This window comes from Cololabis saira, chromosome 1, assembly GCF_033807715.1.
Source record: "Cololabis saira isolate AMF1-May2022 chromosome 1, fColSai1.1, whole genome shotgun sequence".
NCBI classification, from domain to species: domain Eukaryota; kingdom Metazoa; phylum Chordata; class Actinopteri; order Beloniformes; family Belonidae; genus Cololabis; species Cololabis saira.
Genome location: NC_084587.1, coordinates 46,566,478 through 46,589,835, shown reverse-complemented (window position 1 = coordinate 46,589,835; position 23,358 = coordinate 46,566,478). Strand labels below are relative to the sequence as shown.

The 23,358-nt window shown below is 42.2% G+C and overlaps 1 protein-coding gene across 1 annotated transcript; it reads left to right on the top strand.

The window, feature by feature from the left end:
* Window positions 1-10,180: 10,180 nt before the first annotated feature.
* Window positions 10,181-21,642, top strand: LOC133441393 (equilibrative nucleobase transporter 1-like). Its single transcript, XM_061718675.1, is given in 12 exon segments — window positions 10,181-10,617; window positions 13,138-13,267; window positions 13,369-13,415; window positions 13,561-13,637; window positions 13,727-13,819; window positions 15,620-15,759; window positions 15,828-15,970; window positions 17,881-18,024; window positions 18,149-18,256; window positions 18,338-18,524; window positions 21,335-21,458; window positions 21,535-21,642. Coding segments are annotated over 12 exon segments (1,491 nt in total). The 5' UTR covers window positions 10,181-10,427.
* Window positions 21,643-23,358: the final 1,716 nt, after the last annotated feature.

The window sequence follows — 23,358 nt, the reverse complement described above, 5'->3', positions numbered from 1 at the left end:
CATCTGTGATGTTGAAGTCGTCCTCCCTTCCTTGGCCTGACTCTTTTATTGAGGTGATCATTTTTGGCCCTAAAAATGAAAGGGAACAGATCAGCGCTCACCTTGGCTCCATGTCATTGACAGCTACAAATAAAGCCAGAAATCTTGGTGTAATTATTGACTCAGACCTGAACTTCAACAGCCATCTAAAGTTTATCACTAAATCTGCCTGTTACCACCTGAAAAACATTGCTAGAATTAAGGGGATTCTGTCTAAACAAGACATGGAAAAACTTATTCATGCATTCATTTTCAGTGTGTTGGATTATTGCAATGGCATCTTTACAGGCCTTAACAAGAAATCTATCAGGCAGCTGCAGCTGATCCAGAACGCTGAGAGTCCATACAAACACCAGGAAACTGGACCACATTACACCGGTCATGAAATCACTACACTGGCTTCCAGTGAGTCAAAGGATAGAGTTTAAAATCTTACTGCTGGTTTACAAAGACCTGAATGGTCTTGGACCAAAACACATGGTTGATCTGTTAGTTCCTATGAAGCTCCCAGACCCCTGAGGTTCATCTGGATCTGTTTTGTTGTGGTTCCCAAGAACCAGAACCAAGCAAGGTGAGGCAGTTCAGTTATTCTGCTCCTCACCGGTGGAACAAACTTCCTGTAAACCTGAGGTCTGTCAAACTGTCAGCTTAAATTAAATACTTTCTGAAAACCTCGAATGAGATGTGTACCTGCTGTATTCTACTGCCCTTAGTTTTCAGTAACTTGTGCTTTTTATTATTTTACCTTCTTTTCTCATAATTTTATTTAATTTTATTTGTTATTTACTGTTTAATTATGTCATGCCGCTTTTAATGTTGATATAAAGCACTTTGAATGACCTTGTGTTGAATTGTGCTATATAAATAAACTTGCCTTGCCTATTGTTCACGTATCCGTGGCCCCAAACGACACCAAACGTTGCTTGGGGATCGTGGAGTGGGATTCTCTGCTCCAGAAGTGTGTTGGTAGGAGTTTTTACGTGGCCGTCTACGCTGACCAGCACCTCCATGGTCCCATCTGTTGTATCCGGTCTGGGCCGGATATCTGGGCTGCGTCCTCCTAGTCTGTGTCTGGGAGAAGTCTTTGTGCTGGTTTGACCCCCTGTTTATGTTCTGGGGGACATGGGATCTATTCTGTGCCACAATCACCAGGTTGTTCTGTCTGAAAGTGGCCACACGATCGTTGGTTTGTCCCTTGTGCTCACAGTTGTTCCTGGAGCGAGGTCCACGCTGCTCCCTCAGACTAGAGGAAAACCTGGGGGGGAATGAGCCCTGGTTTCTGTGAGGGGGGTGAGTTCTCCCCCTCTTGTCCCTCCAGGATTCCCTAGAGCCGGCAGGTCTCGTCCATCGCCTCTTCCCTTGGGGCCCAGATCGTGAAAGCTCACTTCTGTTTCCTTGATGGCAGACAATGAATGTCTTCTTCTTCACATTCATCATTTCATCTGCAGGGCTGCGGTTGTCCTGTTCTTTGTCTTTAGTTGTGGCGATGCTATTGCTGCCACGCGCCATCTCGTCGTATTTCTGTTCCCAGCGAGATGCGTGCAGTTCCCACAAACCAGAAGGATGTTTCTGTGGCAACGAGCTTTGGTTATTGCCACAGCGGCGAATTATGAGCTTCCTTAATGTCTTTGTCTGATCAGTGGAACTGCTTTGTGTCTGTTTCTGCTCTTTTTCTCTGTTTATGGGTTCAGAGATTCCTCTGTAGTGAGCAAGCAGCTTGTACCTGCGGTTTTTACGAAGGGCCCACAGTCCTGAGGAATCCTTGCTGGAGATGCAGCGTGTCTTTCTTTGTTGTAAAACATTAAAGACCATCTTGCTGAACATATTCACCAGCGAATCCTCTGTGGCATCAAACTGACAAGACCTGGTGTCGCCTTTAGTCTTGGAGCCATCTTCCTTCTGGTTTATTAGATCAGAGATCCCTCTGTAGCGGGCAAGCAGCTCATACTTGTGACGTTTCCGCAGTGCCCACAGACCGGAGGCGTCACCGTAACAACGTGAATATGGGAGTCCACAACAGTCTGCAGTAACAAAACACTTGTCACTTCCTTTTGTCTCCAGTGCTTGAGTCACAGCGCTGTCTGTGTGACCTTTCTGAAATGTTTCAGTGTCCACTGGTTTCAAGGATAATTCCTCATCAAATTCATCATCCAATGAATTTGAGAGTCCACGCTTGTGGACAAGCAGCTGGTACCGGTGATGTTTTTGCACATCCTGCATGTCGGTGGAGTTTCTCTCGCCTCAACTGGAAACTGTTGCAGTGTCCGTCTGTGACTGGGACAGATTGTTTCTGTCCGGCGTTACGTTAGAATTCCTGCAGTTTTTTCTTATCATGGAAGTTTGTTGCTTTTCAATAATCCTCTCCAAAGTTCAGCACAAGTGTCCAGGTTGTCTGTTCACATGTGTTATGCTGAGCTCTCTGGAGTGGAATACTTTGTCTTTGTTGTGTCATAGGTTCTAAAACCACTATTGTGACCTCACACCTGTTGCTAGGCAACATCTGGTTTTGCAACAAAAAAGATTAAACAATTTCGAGCTTCTGTACATCAGTTTCATCAATTAACAATTAAAAACTTCTTAATCTATGACATGATATAGAGTCAGATTCAGAAACCTAATATCAAACTTCTGTTCTAACCAGGGGTGAAAGTAGATTAAAGTTCTTGCTGGTACTACGACCCCAACCTTCATGGCTTGTTCTCCTCCCACCACCAGCTTCTTGCATCCCTGAACACGCATTCAATTGTTTAACGTCTGTATGGTGTAGAAATTAGAAACACTTGACACTGTGTAGGCCTATAGCAAATGATTTATTTAAATGGTGTAAATAAAGGCCAGTCCTGACCAAGGATAGTCACAGAATAATTTGTAAATGTTGACAAAACTTTCAAAATCATAACAATTTGTTTTGTTTCAAATTAGAATAAATTTTGAGTTAAATTCATCAGCTGCTGAACAGTTAACAAGTCTCAGAACATTAGACACATAAATGAAAGAAGAGATGACAATGAGTAAAATGTCTCAAAATGTCTCTTACAATGTGTGCATTGAAATGGAAGATGGAAATATATATATATATATATATATATATATATATATATATATATATATATATATATATATATATATATATATATATATATATACATATATATATATACATATATATACATATATATACATATACATATATATACATATATATATATACATATATATACATATATATATATATATATATATATATATATATATATATATATATATATATATATATATATATATATATATATATATATGTATATATATATACTACTAAGCACGGTGGCTTAGTGGTTAGCACTGTTGCCACTGGTTCGACTCCCAGGCCCAGCAGGGCCTTTCTGTGTGTAGTTTGCATGTTCTCCCCGTGCTTGCGTGGGTTCCCTCCGGTTACTCCGGCTTCCTCCCACAGTTAGTCGGCTGCATTTATGACTTGACCCCAAAAAAATTCTAACAAAAGGTTTTTCAGTGGATTATTGTAGTACTAGGTGTACTTAATGACATCCTAAAAGTCTACCAAAATCTGACCACCAGAAAGGTGTATTTTTCAAGATTTTTAACAAACAGATATCATCATGAAACTTCCCCGGTTAATTACCTACATGAAGACAAAAAAAAATAGCTTGGAAGTTTTTTGAAATTGTATGTGTAACTATGCAAATTAGGCGTATCTCATTGAATATGCGCCAATTCGCATAAAATAACCATTGCTCCTTATTCTTTAACAGAGGCAAGCATTTTTGGTGCCAAACCCCATGTTTTTTGATAAAAGCATCTAATTAGAATATTTAAATTATAGTGACATTATTAGCCATGCACATTTAACATTTAATAAAACGGTTATGAAATTGGTTATGATTAAATATTAAATGTACAATTTCCAGTTTCACTTCTATTTCTAATCCTGTATTCAGGAGCTTTCTTTATACCTGTAGTCTAAAAAATCCATTGACTACTACAGTGTGGTACTGTGAAATTAGTCAAAACAGGGTCGTCACGTGAAGGCTCAGTACCGCTAACCCCTATAGTTGTTTTTTCCTTTTGTATTTTTATCTTTTTTTTTCATTGTTTTTATGTTTTTAAGTTCGCTGCAGTTGTTTCTTGTTTATCTTGTATGTTTTTTTTATTTTTGTTTTGTTTTTTCCTTTCACAGTTCGTCGTCACACCCCTCCTCCCATAAAGGTTGATTCTGTAGATTCTCACAGTTTTCAACTTGACATGGCCTACAAGCAGGCATGCATGGTAGTCCATATGCTCTGCAACTGCACCGTTGTGTTCGGCAGGCGGTTTTGCAATTACAGTGGACCATCTGCAGGAGGCTTTCTGGGGCAGCAGTCTTATTGGTCATAACTGGCAGGAAGATATTGCCCTCCAGTTTCCACCCCCAATCCACTGGGTTCATGTCACTCTCCTTTTCCATCCGCACCATGATCTGGAAATAAACTCTCTGACAATGGTATTTAGTTGAGGACTCTGTAGGAGGGAGAAGTTCTGGAGTAACAAATGACTTAGCAGAAACAATTTTCTTGTTTAAAAGGTTGTAGCGCAAAGAAGCAAGTGAATCCGTACTCTTGCCGCCAAAAAACACTGCCATTGCCTTGCTCCCATGGTCCTCGATGACATTCCTTGCCTGATTTGGGAGCAGAAACACATTTGCACAGGACTGGATGGTTGATTCACGTTTCACAAGTTTCTGGAATGCTGACTTTTTCCTGACACTAAAGATGCGGGAAGTTGTATCACATCCTGTGAAAGCATGAATAAAGAGCAACGGGGAACACAACTCACTACCCAGGACTTGTTTCATCTCTCTGATGTTGTACACTTTACTAGCTTTGGACTTATCTGAACGAAAATAGAGGTCTCTATTGTTTGTCTCAGCATAGTAGAGCAGGAGAATAAGCAAGTCTGTATCCTCTCCTATCAAGGTTGTGGTCTGATGTTCTGATGCTTTGACTGCAGTTTTGACTATGTCAACATCTGCATCACCTGATGCATTGATAACACTGCAGCCCTTCTTCTCCAGCTCCTCAGTCATAAGATTGATAAATCCTTGTTTATTGCAAGATCTGGAAAGGAAATCCTCCTTTCTTCCCACAAACTCAGTCTTTGCATTAAAGCTAACGATCGGGTGGGTGTTTTCTCCACGTCTCAGATGAGTATTATCTTTGATGGAAGGACGTTCACTATAACCATCAAAAACTACAGTTGCTTTACCATAATGGCGTGTGGTAAAGTCTGCGTATGACTGTGCAATGGTACCGTAACTGTCACCCCTTTTCCATGCCAGGCGGTGAACCAGGGAACCACCGTCAAGGACATAATGCTCAATTGGTGGGACAGTATCGAGGACAGTTTTGTTTGATCCCTTGCTTGAGAACTCAATGACTGCCTGTGCTAGTTGGGGCTTGTTGGCTTTACGGAAGATGTCTTTGTCTTCAAACAGGGCTGCAGGGAATGAGCAGAGCTCATAGCTCATTACATCTTCCAGTGAAAATTGCCCAGTTTTCGACATCATCAAAAATTGTTGGAACAACAGAGTAGGATCAATGCTTCGGCCTTGGGCATTTTTGATGGTGGAATCATCTGCAAGGGTTTTTACGCGATCCTTCCGTTTGAACGAGATTCCGAAAACATGTTTTCCAACCATTTTTTTTAAGGATCTCGTTCCCAACATTCTCAAAGTCATGCACATTCACATCCTCTTTGGCAACAACACCAGTAACGATGTTCCTCAGAGATGGGTCAGGAGAGAATGGCGTGCAAGAGGAAAGTTTCTCCTTGATCTTTTCCAAATCTACGTAATCTCGTTTCATCCTTGCTTCTGTTGATTCTCGGTGTTGCTCGCTGGTTGTGTAGGTGAGGTCATTGAACTGCTGCATGGAGTTGTTGTACTCAGATGTGATGGGAATGGACATAGTCCACAGTGCTCGCAAATCCTCAGTCATTCCACTTCCGTGGGTCAAGCCTCCAGTACCCTTCAGGGACCGCATCAAGGTCTGCTCAATGACAAGGTCTGAGCTAAGGCCTGCCCAGAACTGGTTGCTGCGGCGAATCACATGAAAGCCCCTGGAAAATTTGGCATATACATCAGGGTGTCTGGTCTCGAGTTGGCACATTTCTTGGATGTAGAAATATGCAGATTTTAGATAGTTGTAGTGCGCTACAACGATAGTTGTAGCGTAAACCCACCGGACGCCGAAGCAGAGCGGAAGCACCGCGCGCGGAAGCAGTCTCCTTGGTTAAACAGGGTGTGAGCCTCCGCAGGCACTCTGCTCCGCTCCGCCTGCAGAGTGATAAGAGTTTTCCAAAATCTCCTGTGTAAATTTGTATCTGATAGGTGAATAAGGTCAAACAATAATTTTTAACCTAGCTTTATCCAATGTTAAGATATATGTTCCTTTATGCGAATTGGCGCATATTCAATGGGATACACCTAATTTGCATAGTTACACATACAATTTCAAAAAACTTCCAATGCAATTTTTTTTGTCTTCATGTAAGTAATTAACTGGGGAAGTTTCATGATGATATCTGTTTGTTAAAAATTTTACCCTATTCACCTGGGATTTCTTGGCCACCTTGGTCGCCATCTTGAAAAATACACCTTTCTGGTGGTCAGATTTTGGTAGACTTTTAGGATGTCATTAAGTACACCTAGTACTACAATAATCCACTGAAAAACCTTTTGTTAGAATTTTTTTGGGGTATGATGGTTTTTTTTCATATATATGCAGCCGACTAAGTCCAAAAACATGCATATTAGGTTAATTGGTGATTCTAAATTGCCGGTAGGTGTGAGTGTGGTTGTGAGCATGGTTTGTGTGTTTATATGTGGCCCTGTGATGGACTGGTGACCTGTCCAGTGTGTAACCCCTGCCTCTCACCTGAAATGAGCTGGGATAGGCTCCAGCAGACCCCCGTGACCCTGCAAGGGATAAAGCGGGTATAGATAATGGATGGATGGATATATATATATATATATATATATATATATATATATATATATATATATATATATATATATATATATATATATATATATATATATATAAGCATTTGTGAATTTAATTTAACCTTAAAAGCACAGTAAGCAATTTCTGGATGATGTCGGTTGGTAATTAAAGCAGAACATCAGGGAGAGCCAGCTCATCTCTTCTCCTCCTTCTGGTGCTCCTCCACATTAATGTTTCTGTTTGTGAAATCAAACATTGACATTTTTTAACCAGGCTGTAAATATGTTTAGTTTAGCTGACAAGTTTGACATTTTAACATGGAAGTCAATGGAGATTGGCTTGATTTTGGAGCCGCCTCTAGTGGTCAGCGGAGGAACTGCAACAAGACTTTTGCATCAGCCTGAACCCTGAAGTTAGATGGTCGGTGCTTGCGTCTCCCTTATTACGCAATTTATGTGCACAAGCACAAACCGTCCCCCTGTCTGTGATTGGTTGGGAAGTTTGCTGTAGTTTGGGAGGAGGGTTGACGCCACCCCTTTTGTTCAAAGTCTACATACACAGCCAGGGATGTTTATGTAGACTTGTTTTGTTGTATCACTTTACCTGTGGAATTTGTACAGCACTTTAGTCAACGTTTGCTGTTTTAACCCATAAGGACCACGGTGACACAGGTGTCACTGCTTCTAATGTCCTGGGAGGTTCCTGACGCAGATATAGCAACATCATCTCTGTTATGACCCATATGTTTCCTCAAGTAGAATTGTGTCTGGGTTCTCATGGGTTCAGATAGTTCAATAAAACTAAGGGGTGTTGTTTATAATAGTGACGTGATAAAGATAAGAGTTTCTTAAGGTTCTTGAGGCTATTAAGTCAGGGGGTGCACATAGTTTTTCACAAACTGGTACTTACATGTTATGAGTGTATTTACATTGTCCACATGACTGCAGCACCAGTTGAGGATAAAACATTGGCACTTTCTAGCTCGTCCATTTAAGAAACCCTGTTAATTCATTTGAGGAACTGGGAAGCTGATATTTGGTGAGTAAGTCAACAAAGGGCAGTTTCACGTTCTCAGCATCAGACCAGCTCACGTCTCTCGTAATGAAAAAGACCTGCACTCCTGTACTCTGGAGCTGTTATTTTTCTAGGAAATGAGCTATTAAAGCAGCTGGACATCGTGACGTCAGCGGAGATATGGAGCCCGAGGAAACCGAACACCCAGGAGTTGCTTTTATCAGCCCTTCAGCCTGCGGAGGACAACTGTCATCATGTCTGTCTGTCTGAGATTGTGCTCCAATCTGACGACCTGCATTCGTGCGTCCTGCAGGACTGTGGTGTGCGGCCCAGAGTCCATCTAACGGTGAGGTAACCGTCCACAATAACTATAATTATAGCCATATTACATAGAGCCGTGTTGTATTTGGAGGAAAAATGTCATTAAGTCGTTTACAGCCAGTTAAAGCCCAATTATAGGCGTCTTACAGACAATATTGCGCGGCGTGCCATTACGGGCAGATTAAAGGCTGTAATCTGGATTAGTTACGGCTCCCGGAGACACCAGCTGCTGCCTGTCATGTCTGCTGCGCACGTGGACGCGTCCGTCCCGCACGAGGACCACAGGAGCCTTTCTGAAGGAATTTACGCAATAAACGCGCGGGAACCGGCATGACCTTGTAGTCCTGAGGTAAAACATGATCACTGTTGGTGCTGCTCAATTATCCATAGAGAATGACTCCAAGTTTTTTTTATATAAATATATGTACTTTTAGACTATATTAACTGACTTTGAATGAGAAACTGGTGTTTTCTTTTCTGTTAATTGTATAATAGATTGTTAATTGTATAGAATAGAAAGTGCACTTAATTCAAACCTATTTTTGACTGAATGTAGCTGTCATAAGACTATCAATAGCCACATGATTTTGATCTTTTTTTAAATTGCAATATACAGTAAAATGCAAAAGTGACAACCCTTCCTTGTAATCCTATTTTTCTTTTTTGTGAAAGCATATTGAATATATATATATATATATATAATGTATATGTATATATATATATGTATATACGTATGTCTCAAATACAGACACAAGCCAACAAATATATATAAAATATTCACAGTCCCATTATTTAACCAACAAAACATGGTGCAGGAAATAAGGTAGAATAAAGCAAAGTCACCTGGGCAACACTAAGCACCCCCTTACTACTTCCATAGGATTTAAGGGGGTAAATTGCAGCCAGGTCCTGCTTATCAATAGTCCTTGAAATGATCATTAACAGGTGTGGCTACCACTATGAAAACTGAATTTTTGGGTGGCAGTTTGCTGGTCTGGAGCATTCAGATTGATACTATGCCAAAAGGGAAAGACATAAGCAATACTCTTAGATTAGCAATTGGTGCTGCACATCAACCTGGAGAGGGTTTTAAAACTAATTATAATCAATATGAAGTTCAATGTTCCTCCATCCATCTTCTATAGCGGTGTTATCCTGTGCAGGCTCCCAGGGGTCTGCTGGAGCCTATACCAGCGAGGCCGGCGTTCACCTGGACAGGTCGTAAAGTTCAATGTTCTGCAGTGAAAGATTATTAGGCAGTGGAAGGTTTTCTTAACGGTTGTAAATCTTCTCAGAAGTGGATGTCCCAGCAAATATACCCCATGTTTAGATTGTGTAATGCTCAGAGAAATTGAAAAATAAATAGTAATGATAAAATTGAAAATAAACCAAGACGTAGAACTACGAGAGAAGTTTTGATGCAGTCTGTTACTTTCCTTAGTGAGGAAACAGTAATTATTATTGCTGTATTGTTGAAGTGACTTGAAATGACATTTGTCAGGATTTGATGCTACAGTATATAAATAAAACTGAAGTGAATTCAGTTGAACTTAGTTTAGCCCAAAATGATGTTTTTGGTTTCATATTTACTAAATGAATAACGGTAACGGTGAAAATGTTGTTAGTCTGCGGTTGTTTTTGACTAATAATAATTTATTTAATATATTTAAAAATATTTTTACGCTCACTCGAAAAAGAAAAACTGCAGGATTATAAGAGTGGGGACCAACTTTCTCACAGCTGTTGCTGGTCCTAATCCCATCCTGGTGCGGTTAGACCCTTCTGCTTCCGTTGTGTCCCAGCAGCTGCTTCATCATCTGCTCTTTATTGAAGCAGCTCCGGGATTTACAGTCTTCTTCTGACAATCAGCAAGTTTCACACATACAGCTGAAACATGAAAAGAAAGTGAACCACCTCTTTATATGTTTTTTGTCTTAAAAAAGAAAGACCGAGCGGCCTGCAGGACCAGCGTAGGGGAGTTCTCCCAACCTGAAGAACCAGCGTTTCCTCTGAAGGAGAAACCTCTCTGTGAGCTGTTGCAGTGAAGGGCTGACCATGCAGGGGTGCGAGGTCGGCGCGCGGCTGCGCTACTGGCTGACTCTGGTCTCAGGGATGCTGGAGTGTCTGTGCTTCGCTGGCGTGGTGTTTGGCTACGCCTCGCTGGTGTTTGTGCTGAAGAAAGATGGGTATTTTAGTGACCTGTGTGCCAGTGACCCGGAGAGCAACAGCACTCTGCCCGAGACAGGTGAGGAGACTTCTGCCTTACTTTTTAAAATGTTTTTGTTTTATTTTTCAAAGCAAAGCAGCAAAACAAACACCACGAAAATAATACAGAGCACATGGGTACAAGTAGACATACAGTGGAGTATCATCATACCAATCTATACATTTAGATTCGTATTCCAAGCCAGTTCTATAAGTCTAGATTTATCCTTTGAGATGTGGCTGCGTCCAGATAGTCAAAGAAAGGCTCCCAAATCCAGTAGAATGAAAAGGGTTTGTCCCTCAGGGCGGAGGAGAAGGCTTCAAACGGAATGACATTTGTCACAGTCAGCAGCCATTGAGATAAAGTGGGAGCTTTATCAGAGATCCACATAACCAGAATGCATTTTCAAGCACAGTGCAACAGAATATGTAGAAGATCTTTGTTACTGAATTCAGCTGGAAGGTCAATCTCTAATCCCAACTGGCAAGTTCTTGCAACAACGTGTAAAGGGCGCTTAAAAATTTTATGAGACTGTGAAATAATTGTAGACCAAAATTGCTGAATGTGAGGACAACTCCATAGACAATGAAAGTGTGAACCTACATTGACTTGACATTTAATACAAGCATCGGAAAAGTTTGGGTTTATTCTCTGCTTGGGCTGAAGGCTGATATAGATCCTGCAAAATCTTAAATTGTCTTTCCCATATTGAATTGGATGCAAGAACACTACGGGACTGGCTAAACAAGGCATCCCAAGCTTCTGGTTTCTGGCTTACTTAGGTTGTGTGTGGTTCAAATGCACCTGAACGTAGATGAGAAAAACCAGAAAACAGAACCAATATCTAAAGATGGCAGAAGACAGGGAGTCGTGTTTAGGCAAACACAACACAAGTCAAGCAAAGCTGATTATTACTATTTCTTGTGACACAAGTCACAAGAAATAGTAATTAAAAGGTCATTAACACGCAACCACCAGCCTAAAAAAGTTAAGATACTGTGGAAAATGCTCATAAAAACAGAAAGTATTAATTAGCATTTCTGAAGAAGAAACAAAAAAACCTAGCCACGTTTTACGCACAATACAGAAAACGTCATATTTTAAAAAGTTTGTACGTGGTCAATGAAAGGCTGGAGGGACATCTTGTAACTAATAGGGTTGTTTTGACATCAATTAACAGTTTATTGTCACCGGTGGGTTTAAAACAACCGTCCTTGAGAGGCGAAGCTTCTTAAATGATAAAATAGGCGAAGGTTCACCAATCTGACCGAACAAATGCATCTACTTATTTTAAAGCAATTTCAGGGTAATATATGTTGCGTCATCAAATCAATTACAGATCATGAGATCATTGAAGGATTTTGAAAATCTGAAGAAATTTCTGTGTAAATCAGATCCAACCTTAGAAAGCACCGAGCAGCGTTATTCTGTAACAGAAATCACTGTAACGGTACGGTACGCTGTAATTACTGTAACAGCACGGTAGTCAAAATTTCATTTTCTCATTTGAAACCATGAAAAGAGCATCGTCTGAAGAAGAGAGGAACCATCCGGCTTGGGCTCAGGGCTCATTTCAAAATCTAAATCTCTCGCGGGACGGGGGTGAATATGCCTTTTGCACATCTGGAAAGGAAACCGGTTGACAAGGAAAAAGAAAAGGATTTTACTGCAGCGTAAACTCCCACCCAGGCTTGTTCTGATGTTGCATCTGTCAGCAAGACAAGATGAGACCACATGCTACATCTGGTACAGAAGCAGGGCTTTCTAAGGCCCAGCTGCTGAACCTGCCGCCTGCAGTCCAGACCAGGGGCCAGTTAGGAAGCATCGGTGCAACGTAAGCAACAACAAAAAACAAAATCAATAAAGAAGAGGTTTGATGAAACGATAATAACACTGCATTCCTCGACCAAAAATCCATCAACAGGTCTCTGCACCTTCCTAAAGTACGTGGATTGTTCCTAAAAAGAACTTTAATTCCTGCCTTGTGGCCTTTTGCTGTTTCCTGTCTGCGTCCAAGTTCAAATACAGGCGACAAAACCTTTAAAGACTGGGTATCACACACTTTTCATTTTCAGAATCAGAAAACAGTGTGTTTCTCCAGACTGAATATATAATATATTTTCTATGTTTTGTTGTTTGCAAATTGTGTCTTCTTGTTTAGTTTAGTTTTTTACTTCATACAGACTCCTGACCTTTTTGGAGCTGTGGATGTATAAAATAAAGAGCTAAAATTCCCAAATTTTTTTCTCAATGTGGATTTTTTTTTAAACACACTAAAATATGGCGAGAACCAAGAAGATTCAACTAAATACATCCACATTTACATAAGATAAGAATTTCAACTAATCCTAGACTTGACTTCATATTCTGGGTTTATGAAACGTCTTATTGACCCAAGTCTGAACGCACTTCTGCTGCCAAATTAAAAAGATGCTTAAAACATAAAATTATAATATTGAATTCCATTTTCAAATTCCTCTTATACATTGACCTGTTGCCCAAACTCTTTTGGCTCGGTATCCTGTAATATTCCTGCGTCTGTGTTTCCCTGACCCGCAGGCTGCCGCGGTCAGGATGAGCAGTTCTCTTTGGTCTTCACCGTTGCCTCGTTCCTGAACAACTTCCTCAGTCTGGTCAATGGCTACCTGTTTGATCGATTTGGCACCATGGCAACCAGACTGCTGGGCATGTGAGTTCATATCCTCTCTCTGTCTCTCTCTCCTCCTCTGCAGCCTGAGATCGGATGCACTGATCTAGTGTGACCTCTGAAAATGTGTTTTTCTTGAGCAGATGTTTGTACACGGCTGGAACTCTTCTCGTGGCCTTCTCCAGTGCAGGTACGTGCACAAGTGTGAGCTCACACAGTCATGTTGTTTGTGGGGGTTTAGGAGGTCTGGTCCTGTCTCTCTGTAAAAAGCAGTAATCACGGTTGTTGCAGTGTCACGATCAAAAGCTCAGAGTTCCCCTTCCGCTCTTCTGAAGCATTTCCACAGATGCTTTTTCCTGCCTTGTCCTGCATCGCTGTGGGAGGAATCCTGCTCCTAATGACCAACATGCAGGTAAATACTTCTGAGAACATCGTCGATGCTCAACAGAACCTTATCTGAGACAATCATATAAGTAACATGTGTTTTTCTGTGATGGGAAGGTGGGCAACCTGTTCCCTGCCCATCGCTCCACCATCATCACCCTCTACAACGGGGCCTTCGACTCCTCGGCTGCTGTGTTCCTCATCATGAAGGTGAGACCAGGCCAGTCGAGTCTCTCTGACAGACAGACACGCGTTTATTCACAGCTTTTATTTTCTACATCACAAGACAAGTAGGGGAAAAATGATGGCATGAAATATTGTTTATTGTTTATTTAAAAGGATCCCCATTAGCTGACGCCAAAACGACAGCTAGTCTTCCTGGGGTCCAAACGTTAACATACAAACTCAAACATTACAAAGTCAATTCATAGAAATACAATTCTAAATAGAATCACAAATAACAAATCACAAATAAAAACAAGAAACAACATCATACATATCATGTAAACTATAGTGATGTCAACAAATACATTCTTAGTTTCTGTTTAAAACTAACCTTTCTTTTAATGTCACGAATTTCACCTGGAAGAGACTGTTCCAATGTGTAACTGGTCTGTAAAACACTGTCCTCCTCATAGATTCAGACTTAGGTAAGGGTAATGTTATCTGACCACTATTTACCTCCGAGTATTGTATGAATGAGTGTCTGAACAGTAAGTTATTTTATTATAAAGAAATGTAGGAATTTGAGTGTTAATGATGCTATGGAAATATGTAAGCACACTAGCAGTCAGCCTGTCCTCAACCCTCAGCCAGGAGAGACGTTCATGCATTTCTACAACACTTGTTCTCAATGAACAACCAAGAACCAGTCTTGCAGCCTTGTTTTGTGCCATTTGTAGTCTCTTTAGAAGACTGCTCGATGCAGCAGACCAAACAACTGAACAGTAATCCAAATGACACAAAACCAATGAACAAACAACTTTGCAAAACAACTGTGTCTTTAGAAATGGTGCACATTTGCGTGTTACGGCAACAGCTCTGCCCATTTTAGCAACAACTTTATTGATGTGATCAGACCAAGACAATGTACTATCAAGCCAAAGTCCAAGAAGCTTAACACTACTTGCTGAATTGTTTGACTTTCTATTTTTATACTTATTTTAGGACTATCAGATAATCTGTAGCTAGAACCAAACAGTATACACTTTGATTTTGATATATTAAGGATCAGTTTATTTGTTTTGATCCAATCATATAATATGCTGATCTCACAAGACAGAACCTGATTGATCTCAGAGTATGTGGGGGCTGCATAATACAGTGTAGAATCATCAATAGTCAACTTAGCCTTACTGAGTACATACGGCATATCATTCGTAAATCGTGATCATTACTTGATGGATCTAAATAACAGCTTCTTCGCTCTCCATCAATCAGCTCTTCACTTTCTCTACCCCACCAGAGTGGATCTGAAATAGATCCATCAAGAAATGATTAAAGAGTAGAATTTCAGCTGTAATTTAAGACATTTCAATAAAATATTGCTTCTACTACATAGAAATTGCATCCATTGTAAGCAAAGGATCAACGATGTGACTGCTGACAGACGTGTGCAGGTTGAGAGTTCAGCTACAAAGCTCCAGAGCGTCGACGGTCACTGACTGCAAAGATTTACTTACAGTTGTTAAAACTCAGGTACTTTCACTTAAAATGGCTTTAATTCCTGAACGAGGAGAGTTGCATTTTTGTGAAATCTCTTACATCCAAGTGAAAATTGTGGATGTTTTATTTCAAATCCACTGTGGCGGTGTGGCTGGCATATCGGCTTTGTGAGGTGGAGACTTTTCATGAACCGTTTTGATCTTCTAATGTCGTCATAACTTTCTGGTTTTCTTTTTAAACCTCATTTATTGCACAATATGCAAAGTATGACAAGACGGGACTGAAACAGAGCGACGAAAGAGAAGTGAATCGGTACGAAATCCCTCTTCCTCCTGTCCTCTCCAGGTTCTGTACGAGCAGGGCGTCTCTCTCCGCGCCTCCTTCCTGTTCTTGTCCGTCTGCAGCGTCGTCCACGTGGCCAGGACGCTGCTGCTCCTGCCGAGGGCCCACATCCCCTACCCGCTGCCGCAGGGCTACACCTACGGGTGAGGACGGCGCTCATGAACCCGTGTTCACAGGTGAGAAGTGACGTGACACTTTCTGTGCTGCTCAGGGCCAGCTGTGGGAAGGGCAACACCTACAACGTGGAGCAGATCGAGAGGATGAGGGAGGCCTCACTAGCCGCGTCCCAGGAGCTCGGCGGGAAGGACGACGCAGCACGAGACGGAGCCACGGAGAACCGAGACGCAGAAAAAGGTGCAAATAGTTACTATCGCTTCAGGTGGAAAATCACAGGAGCTTCATAAATCTTTTCTTGCGGTTGAATGAATGAATGAATGAATTGATATTTATTAATGTGTCATACACCTCTAAGGTGCCCAGCCTAAGGGCTTACAAGACACATATACACTACGCCAGCAAACATCAGCTGCGTACAAACAAAAACAAATGACACAAAAGTATAAATTCCACTTATACATTACAGATCAAATTACAGATCCTTTCTCAGTTTCCATATAATTTGTCCTTTCTCTGACCAAAACCATTCCAACTTAGCATCATCCTCAGTCCAAAACAACTCGGGTTTACAATCTTGCATTTTCTGAAATAGAAGCTGCCTGGCTTCATCATATAATGGACAATAAAACAAAAAATGAAGTTCATCCTCAACAACATTTAAATCACAAACACTACATAATCTTTCCTCTTCAGGAACAGAGTTATACCTGTTTCTATGGCCAGAGGGAGAATCCCAGTTCGCAATTGAGCACATAATGATCTTTTTGATCTAAAGTCGCATAAGGTTCAGGACAATAAATATTCTTCATCAACCAGTAAGTTCTAAGTTTCGGTTTATGCCAGATGTCATTGGCCCATTTTTCTTTATACTCAAAGAAAAACATTTTGAATTTGACTTTTTGTCAGTGAATCAGCTCCACAAAATGAGTCGACATGATCCATCTGTAGCACAGATTGATTGTTATTATCGTATCGTATCACTTAATTATCATTATTTTATGTTCTATGACCAAACGTTCAAGAACTGTCTGCTTAGATAGTTGCTCACTGATCTAGTTTAGATCTGCTTTGTGTTTGTTTAATCTCCGTCACCTGTAGATGGACTTGGTGCCAAGCTCCACTCCTAAAGTCTGGAAATATTTCTGAGCACCAAAAGCAGAGGATTTGTTTCAGGTGTTTTCTGATTGGCTGAATTCCTGGAGGCTTGTTGATGGGCGGGGCTAAAGAAAGCACACACATGTTCTCAGCATATCCACGGCTTCAACGCTTTAAACCCTCCATACACGTTTGAACTCGCCCCATAGATCGGACCCACATCTAGAAAGACCCGTAGGCCCCCCCTTCTACCAGCAGCTGTTTATCAAACTGCCTTTGCACGCAGTCGGTCAGCACGACGACCAATCAGAGCAACGAACACCGTGACGTAGTCACAGCTTCTATTATAGTTTGTTTTTGCAATCAGAATTGAATAATAAACTGATGTGCTCAAACACTTCTTCATAAAGATTACTACACTGTTAGAGTAAGTTGACCAGGAGTCTCTCACCCTTTATTAATAAACGGCTAAGTTTGGTGGCCAACATGTCTCACCGGCTGCAGCATCAAGACTTCAGGGATGGTTATTATCTGCTGGCGTTGGGCTCTTTGACTCTCTCATTGTGGATGGCTAGTTGCACGACCAAAAGTCCAAATGTGTTTGCTTCTTTCACTCCGTCCTCCACCCGGGCTCTCTGGGCTAGGTCCCATTGAGCCACTGCTGCCGCTAACTGGTAAATATATTATATATAATATACGCTAGTAGCTGTAAATGTGGGAAGTCTGGTAAAATGCTGTCTGAGTTAGAACATTTCTGCAGCTGAGAAGTTAAAAACAAGGCTGACGATGCTGCCAAAAGACTTCCAAGTCTGTTGCTCTGATCAAGTCGAAGCTGTCTGATGTGATAATCGATTAAATTGATAGACGTAGATAAAGTTAGAGGACATGGGGGGGGGGGGCACCAGAGCCCCCTGCGCAGGATGGCGTCAGGAGCGTGCTGGTAAATGCTGACAATAACCTAATAAAGTCAGAACAATGTCTGCTGGTGGATCTATCTGATGCTTGATGTGCAGGTTATAGTTTAACTCCAGAGGCTTCATCTGTGTGTTCAGTGAGGAGTTTCCGCAGCTGCGTCCTGTCCTGGTTCTTCCTGTGGCATCTCCTGTGGTTGTCCGTCATGCAGCTGAGACACTACCTGTTCATCGGCACGCTCAACCCCATGCTCAGCCGGCTGGCCGGCCACGACCCCGACCTCGGTGCGACCCCGCTGACCTTCTTCATCTCCACACTTTTCTCCTGGCCTCATAGCCGGCTTCTTTCCATCCCCTCGTCTAACCCTCGCCATGTTTTCTTCTGCACTTTTCTCCTCCGCCCTCCAAGTGAGTCAGTACACCAATGCGTTTGCCGTGACGCAGCTGTGCGGCGTGCTGTGTGCTCCCTGGAACGGACTCATCCTGGACAGGCACAAAGGGAAGCCGCGAGCCGCAGGTAAACCCCCAGTTAATGCCATGGCTGAATCCTGGCTCTGCAGCGTGCTGCTTCTCTACTTCTCTTCTTCTTCTGCTGCAGGGGAAACCGAGCAGGAGGCAGACCTGCGCTCCTCCTCTCTGTCTCTGTTCCTCACGTCGCTGCAGTGCCTCTTCTTCTCCGTGAGCGCCTCCGTTCCTCTCCTCCCCCTGCAGTACCTCACCTTCATCCTACAAGTCCTTAACCGCTCCTTCCTCTACGGAGGAAACGCAGCCTTCATCAGCATCACGTCAGTGACCCACACACCCATATCATAGTAGTTTCATCAACTATTGTTGTTATTAGTATTTGTGACTAATTTAACATTATAACTTATTAATATCCACTTTTTTTGCATCAACTTTTGGTTGTGTGACTGTTTTCTGCTCTACCACTCCTGACACTTTATTAAGATTTCATATTGAAAAAAATAAGATAAAATAAAATCTGTTTTTTAGTCATGGTTGAAATTTGTGGAAAAAGAAAAACATATTTAACACAACCTTAAATCCAAAAAAGTGTCTGTGTCTCTAAAATGTAAATAAAACCAAAAAGCAAAGATTTGCACATCTCATAGACCCACAATTTATTCACAACAGAGCATACACAGAGTCAACAAATGTTGACGTGAAGTATTTTACTATTTCATGAAAAATATGAGTTTCATTTACGTTTGATGGAAGAAACACGTGTCAAAGGAGTTGGGAAACGGGGGAAGCCTGGAAGAGTAAGTGGTACCAGATTAAAACATCTGGAGGACGCAAGGAGGTTGAACGGCGTCAGGTCCGAGCAGCGACGGCGGCTGCAGCGCCTCCTGCTGGCAGAAGGACCAAACTACAATACAGACGCTTAAAGGCTGCTCTTTAAATTGTACAACTACAAGAAAAGTTAAAAAAGACACAGCGTTGCTACCTTTTTACAATTAAAAATATTATGACTTTCCTTTCAAAAGCCACTTCTGACTTTCAGGGACGGTTGGATTAAAATAAGTAAATCATAAATGAACCTATTCCATCTTTACTTGAGCATAAAACATTTCAGATCAATCAATCAGTCACATTTATCCGCTAGAAAAGCTCATATTCTCGAATTTAGCTGCAGGCAACGCCATTTAATTATAGAATAATTAATGACACTCGCAGTTTTAACTTGACATCATCAGTGATATCTCCCTCAACTTTGACTGATTCCAGCATCACTGTTTAAAAGGGTCGAATCTCTCAGATGGTCAGAAGTTCACCCGCCTGTAAACGATGGATCGATTTCAGAATATTTCACCTCTGGATAAAATAAAACTGCATACACTTGGAATATCTCATGGTGTAAAGAAAATAACTTCAAGAGACTTTTTAGAAATCATTGCATTGACGCCCATGGAGAGGGCAGCGCGCACATCTGGGAAGGAAATAGCAATGCTGCGAGGTTCATGCAGGTTTTAGTTCGGATGGTGAGCTGTCCTTTGATGCATCATGAAACAGATGCAGGACTTTTGAGCAGCTCCGGTCCTCCATCAGACAAAGATGCCCTACGGTGGCAAACATCGCTCTGTCTCAACATGTGGCGCCTCCATCAAGTAGGACGACCTTATTTTTTAAGCCCTTAGAAAACTGGAGGAAATCTGAGTGTCAAAGGAAGTCCAGCAAATCTAAAGATGCTTGCGCTTCCCTCGGGAATCAGATTATCAGAAAACTGTTAAGGATGCAAGATCAGTTTACGTTTCTCAATCACCATCCAGCAACAATCATAAACCCAGACTGTAGCGAGACTCATTACTGGCACAAAATAGTATGAGCACATCTCCCCTGCACTTCCATTTCCTTGGTATTAGACATTTTCAATGATGTGAAAATCCCTCCGATCACCTCTCAAGCCTGACATGGCCTTGCTGCCACCTACATCCCGGGCCTGCTGACCCGGTACGAGCCCTGCCCACCTCTGCCAGCCACAGATGGCCCTCTAACTATCCTAAGGTCACAGTTTGTCATGAAGGAGACCTCATGGACCTCTTCGCCTGCTCCACTTAGACACGCATCACCTGATACCTGTAGATCTTGAAGAGGTGCTTTTTAGAAATACCTTTGGTATTTTCTGATAATTTTCTGATTTCTTTCTTTCGCTCCAACTTTATATCTGAATCCTCAAGTCCCAGCCTGTCGAGGCAGATGTTCGTCCTATGAGGTTTCTTCCTGTTAACGGGAAGTTTGTTTCCACAGTCGCCTGGAGCTTGCTCAAGACGGCTGAAGGAGCTATTTCATTAGTTTATTTTGTTTGTTTATTATTGTTTATGGGTCAACACTAGGGGGCACTAAGTAGTTCAATCATTTAATTGAAGGCAAGGTAATGCAGCCCAGGTGTGTCAAGGCAGGTAATGCACTGGAAGGGGAAATGTTTTTTTACCTGAGGCAGCAGGACAGAGCAGAGAGGCAGCATGTTTGAAGCATGTTTGTTTGCTGTTAACAACTGAAAATAAATCATCTTAAACTGAAAACTGGATTCTTATCTGCCTGAGTATAAGCTAAACCGACCTCGTGCATTTGTGGCTGTTTGTAAGTTTTGATTTTATATTTTTGGAATTTTAGATCTTTTTTCTCGTCTACAAATGGTCACAACAACAACGGGGGTTTTATCAAAGGAAAAACTTGATGCATCTGTTGGTTTCGTTATCGAGGCAATTATTATTATCTTTATTGGCTTTTTATTAATTGAACTAATTTGGATGGTTTTTTTTGTTAACTAAATATAGAAGTTGTAGAGGTTGACGGCTAAGCCGCAGCATTATTTGAACAGATTTTGTGTTTAGTTAAAGGAGCTCAGATTCTGGAGACATCAGAGGAAACATGATGTGGAATCAGGAAAAGTGTAGGACTGATTCCTCACAGCTTCACATCAGACAAGCTCAGCTGCTGCTGTATTTTGTGTGTAAGACTTTTCCTTCATCTCCCAACAGCTGCCAGGTATTACATTGAGTTCAGGCAGCAACATGAGTCTCTGAGAAGAAGAAACGCGTCCCGAGCTCGGCAGGATCAAAACAGTTTTTCACCTCCTCCCTCTCCGTCTCAGTTTTCCAGCCTGTCACTTTGGGAAGCTGTACGGCCTGGTGATGTCCCTGTCGGCGGTGGTGTCGCTGCTGCAGTACCCCTGCTTCGCCCTGGTCAAAGGAGCCCTGCAGGGAGACCCCTTCTACGTAAACGCCCGCCTCGCCGTCAAGCATCTTTACCTGTGAGTGTGGCTGCAGGTAAACGTGCTGCTGTCCGTTTCAGGTGGACGTGGCTCTGACCCTCCTCACCCTGCTGGTCTTCATCCATCCCCTCTACGTCTTCCTCCACTGCAGGAAACGAGCCCGCAGCAGAGAGTAGCTCCCACGCTGAAGCCAAACTGGAGGAAGAAACTTATTTTCACTGGTATTAACTTGAAAATAGATGTTACAGTATTTTCATTTTTTAATAAATGGAAAGATTTTTTAAAGAAAAATGTGAATTCACTTTCAGGACACATGTAGCTGTTTGTAGCAACTTGTCAGAAGTCTCTGCAATACCACGGACGACCACTAGATGGCGGTGGCCTCACCGACTGGTGTCCATAACGTAGTTTTGTTTTGCATCTTAATAAAGTTTTTATGGCGTCGTGAATGTGATTCAGTCCTTCTGAACAGCTTCATTGGGTGTGTTTTTAAAGTCCGTAAAAGTTTATCAGGTCACAAGGGCAACAGCGGATTACAAGGGAGAAAAATAAAGTACACATAAGTTTAGAGCAGGGGGATAAAAGTAACAGTCTCTGTGTACAGAAGAGTTCAAACTGTCGGCAACACGGCTGCTTTGTCGACAGGAATGACTTTTCAAGGTCTAAATGAAGTCCTGGGGGACTCGTACCAGGGTGGAGCATCTTGGCAAACGTTTGGACCTGCTGATACGACCCTCCACATTTATCTGAGCGTTGCTGCAGGGGTCAGGGTCCTGCTGGCGCTGCTGCTCAATTCACCTGCACAAGATGATCTGATCAGGTCTGAGTGCAGCCAACCTGGCTCAGACGTGCACTCTCTGGGTTTTCTTGCAGATTTCTGAGCTGCTAAAGTCAGAATACATTTTTTTTAACTCACAAATGGCCCTGGTAGCGTCACTCTGCAGCTCTGGGAGAATCTGGCTCCATCATGGGAGGCAATGCTTTAGGTTTTAGGCTTTAACAGCACTCCTCGGGTTCAAAACCATCAACAGTTACAATTACAATCCAACAGTCTGCACTAAACAAATACTGGAATCTTTTCACCCAAATGTCTCATGATTAAATCAATTTCAGCTGTTTCAATTGCAGGATGACTTTATTTTTTAAAGGGTGTGGGGCAGGAGTGTGGTCAGGACTCCAGGACAAAACCAGGTATAAAAAAGGGTAGAGCGTGGGGGGCTGTGCGTGCGCTGCGCTACCGAGCTTCTCTGGAAGCTGTAAACACGGCGCTGCTGACGCAGCAGTCCTGCAGCCGGACCGCAGGGCAACAATAACGGCTGTTTGAACGAGGCACAACGTTTAAAGCGCCATTCAGCCCAACAACGCCAACAATGTGAGGGTCCCGAGTGCTGAGCGGGAGCTGCGGCCCCCTGACGAGCTGCAGAGGAGACCTGGCCCCCGTCACGAGAGGAGAGGGTCACATTTACCCCCCGTGAGAGTAAACACCCACCAGGAGGACCCGGCCCGACAGCAGCCCCGAGGAGCCGACCAGCGCACACCAGCCGCCTCAGGTAAACCATCTCCTAGCGGCTTCTCACACCCACGACACAGAAATGGACCTGGACGGTGTCGTTTACCATCAATCTGAAACTGTTGTTGTGAGTGATGTGAGAATGATATTTATTATAATAATAGTGTCTTAAACAGTGAAGATGGTCGACATAATTAAGTATTGATAGCATTAACGTTTCTGCAAAATTCCTGCGCAATGAAAAAAATACATCAGACTCTGACGAATAAAACCATCTCCTCGTGTCTCTAGGTGGCGCTTTAATAACTCCGCTTTGCCTCATTCTGAGAAACATGTTGGCTGTTAATCAATGAATTATTTTAATATACCAGACTTGACCGATGTCACCTGCCAA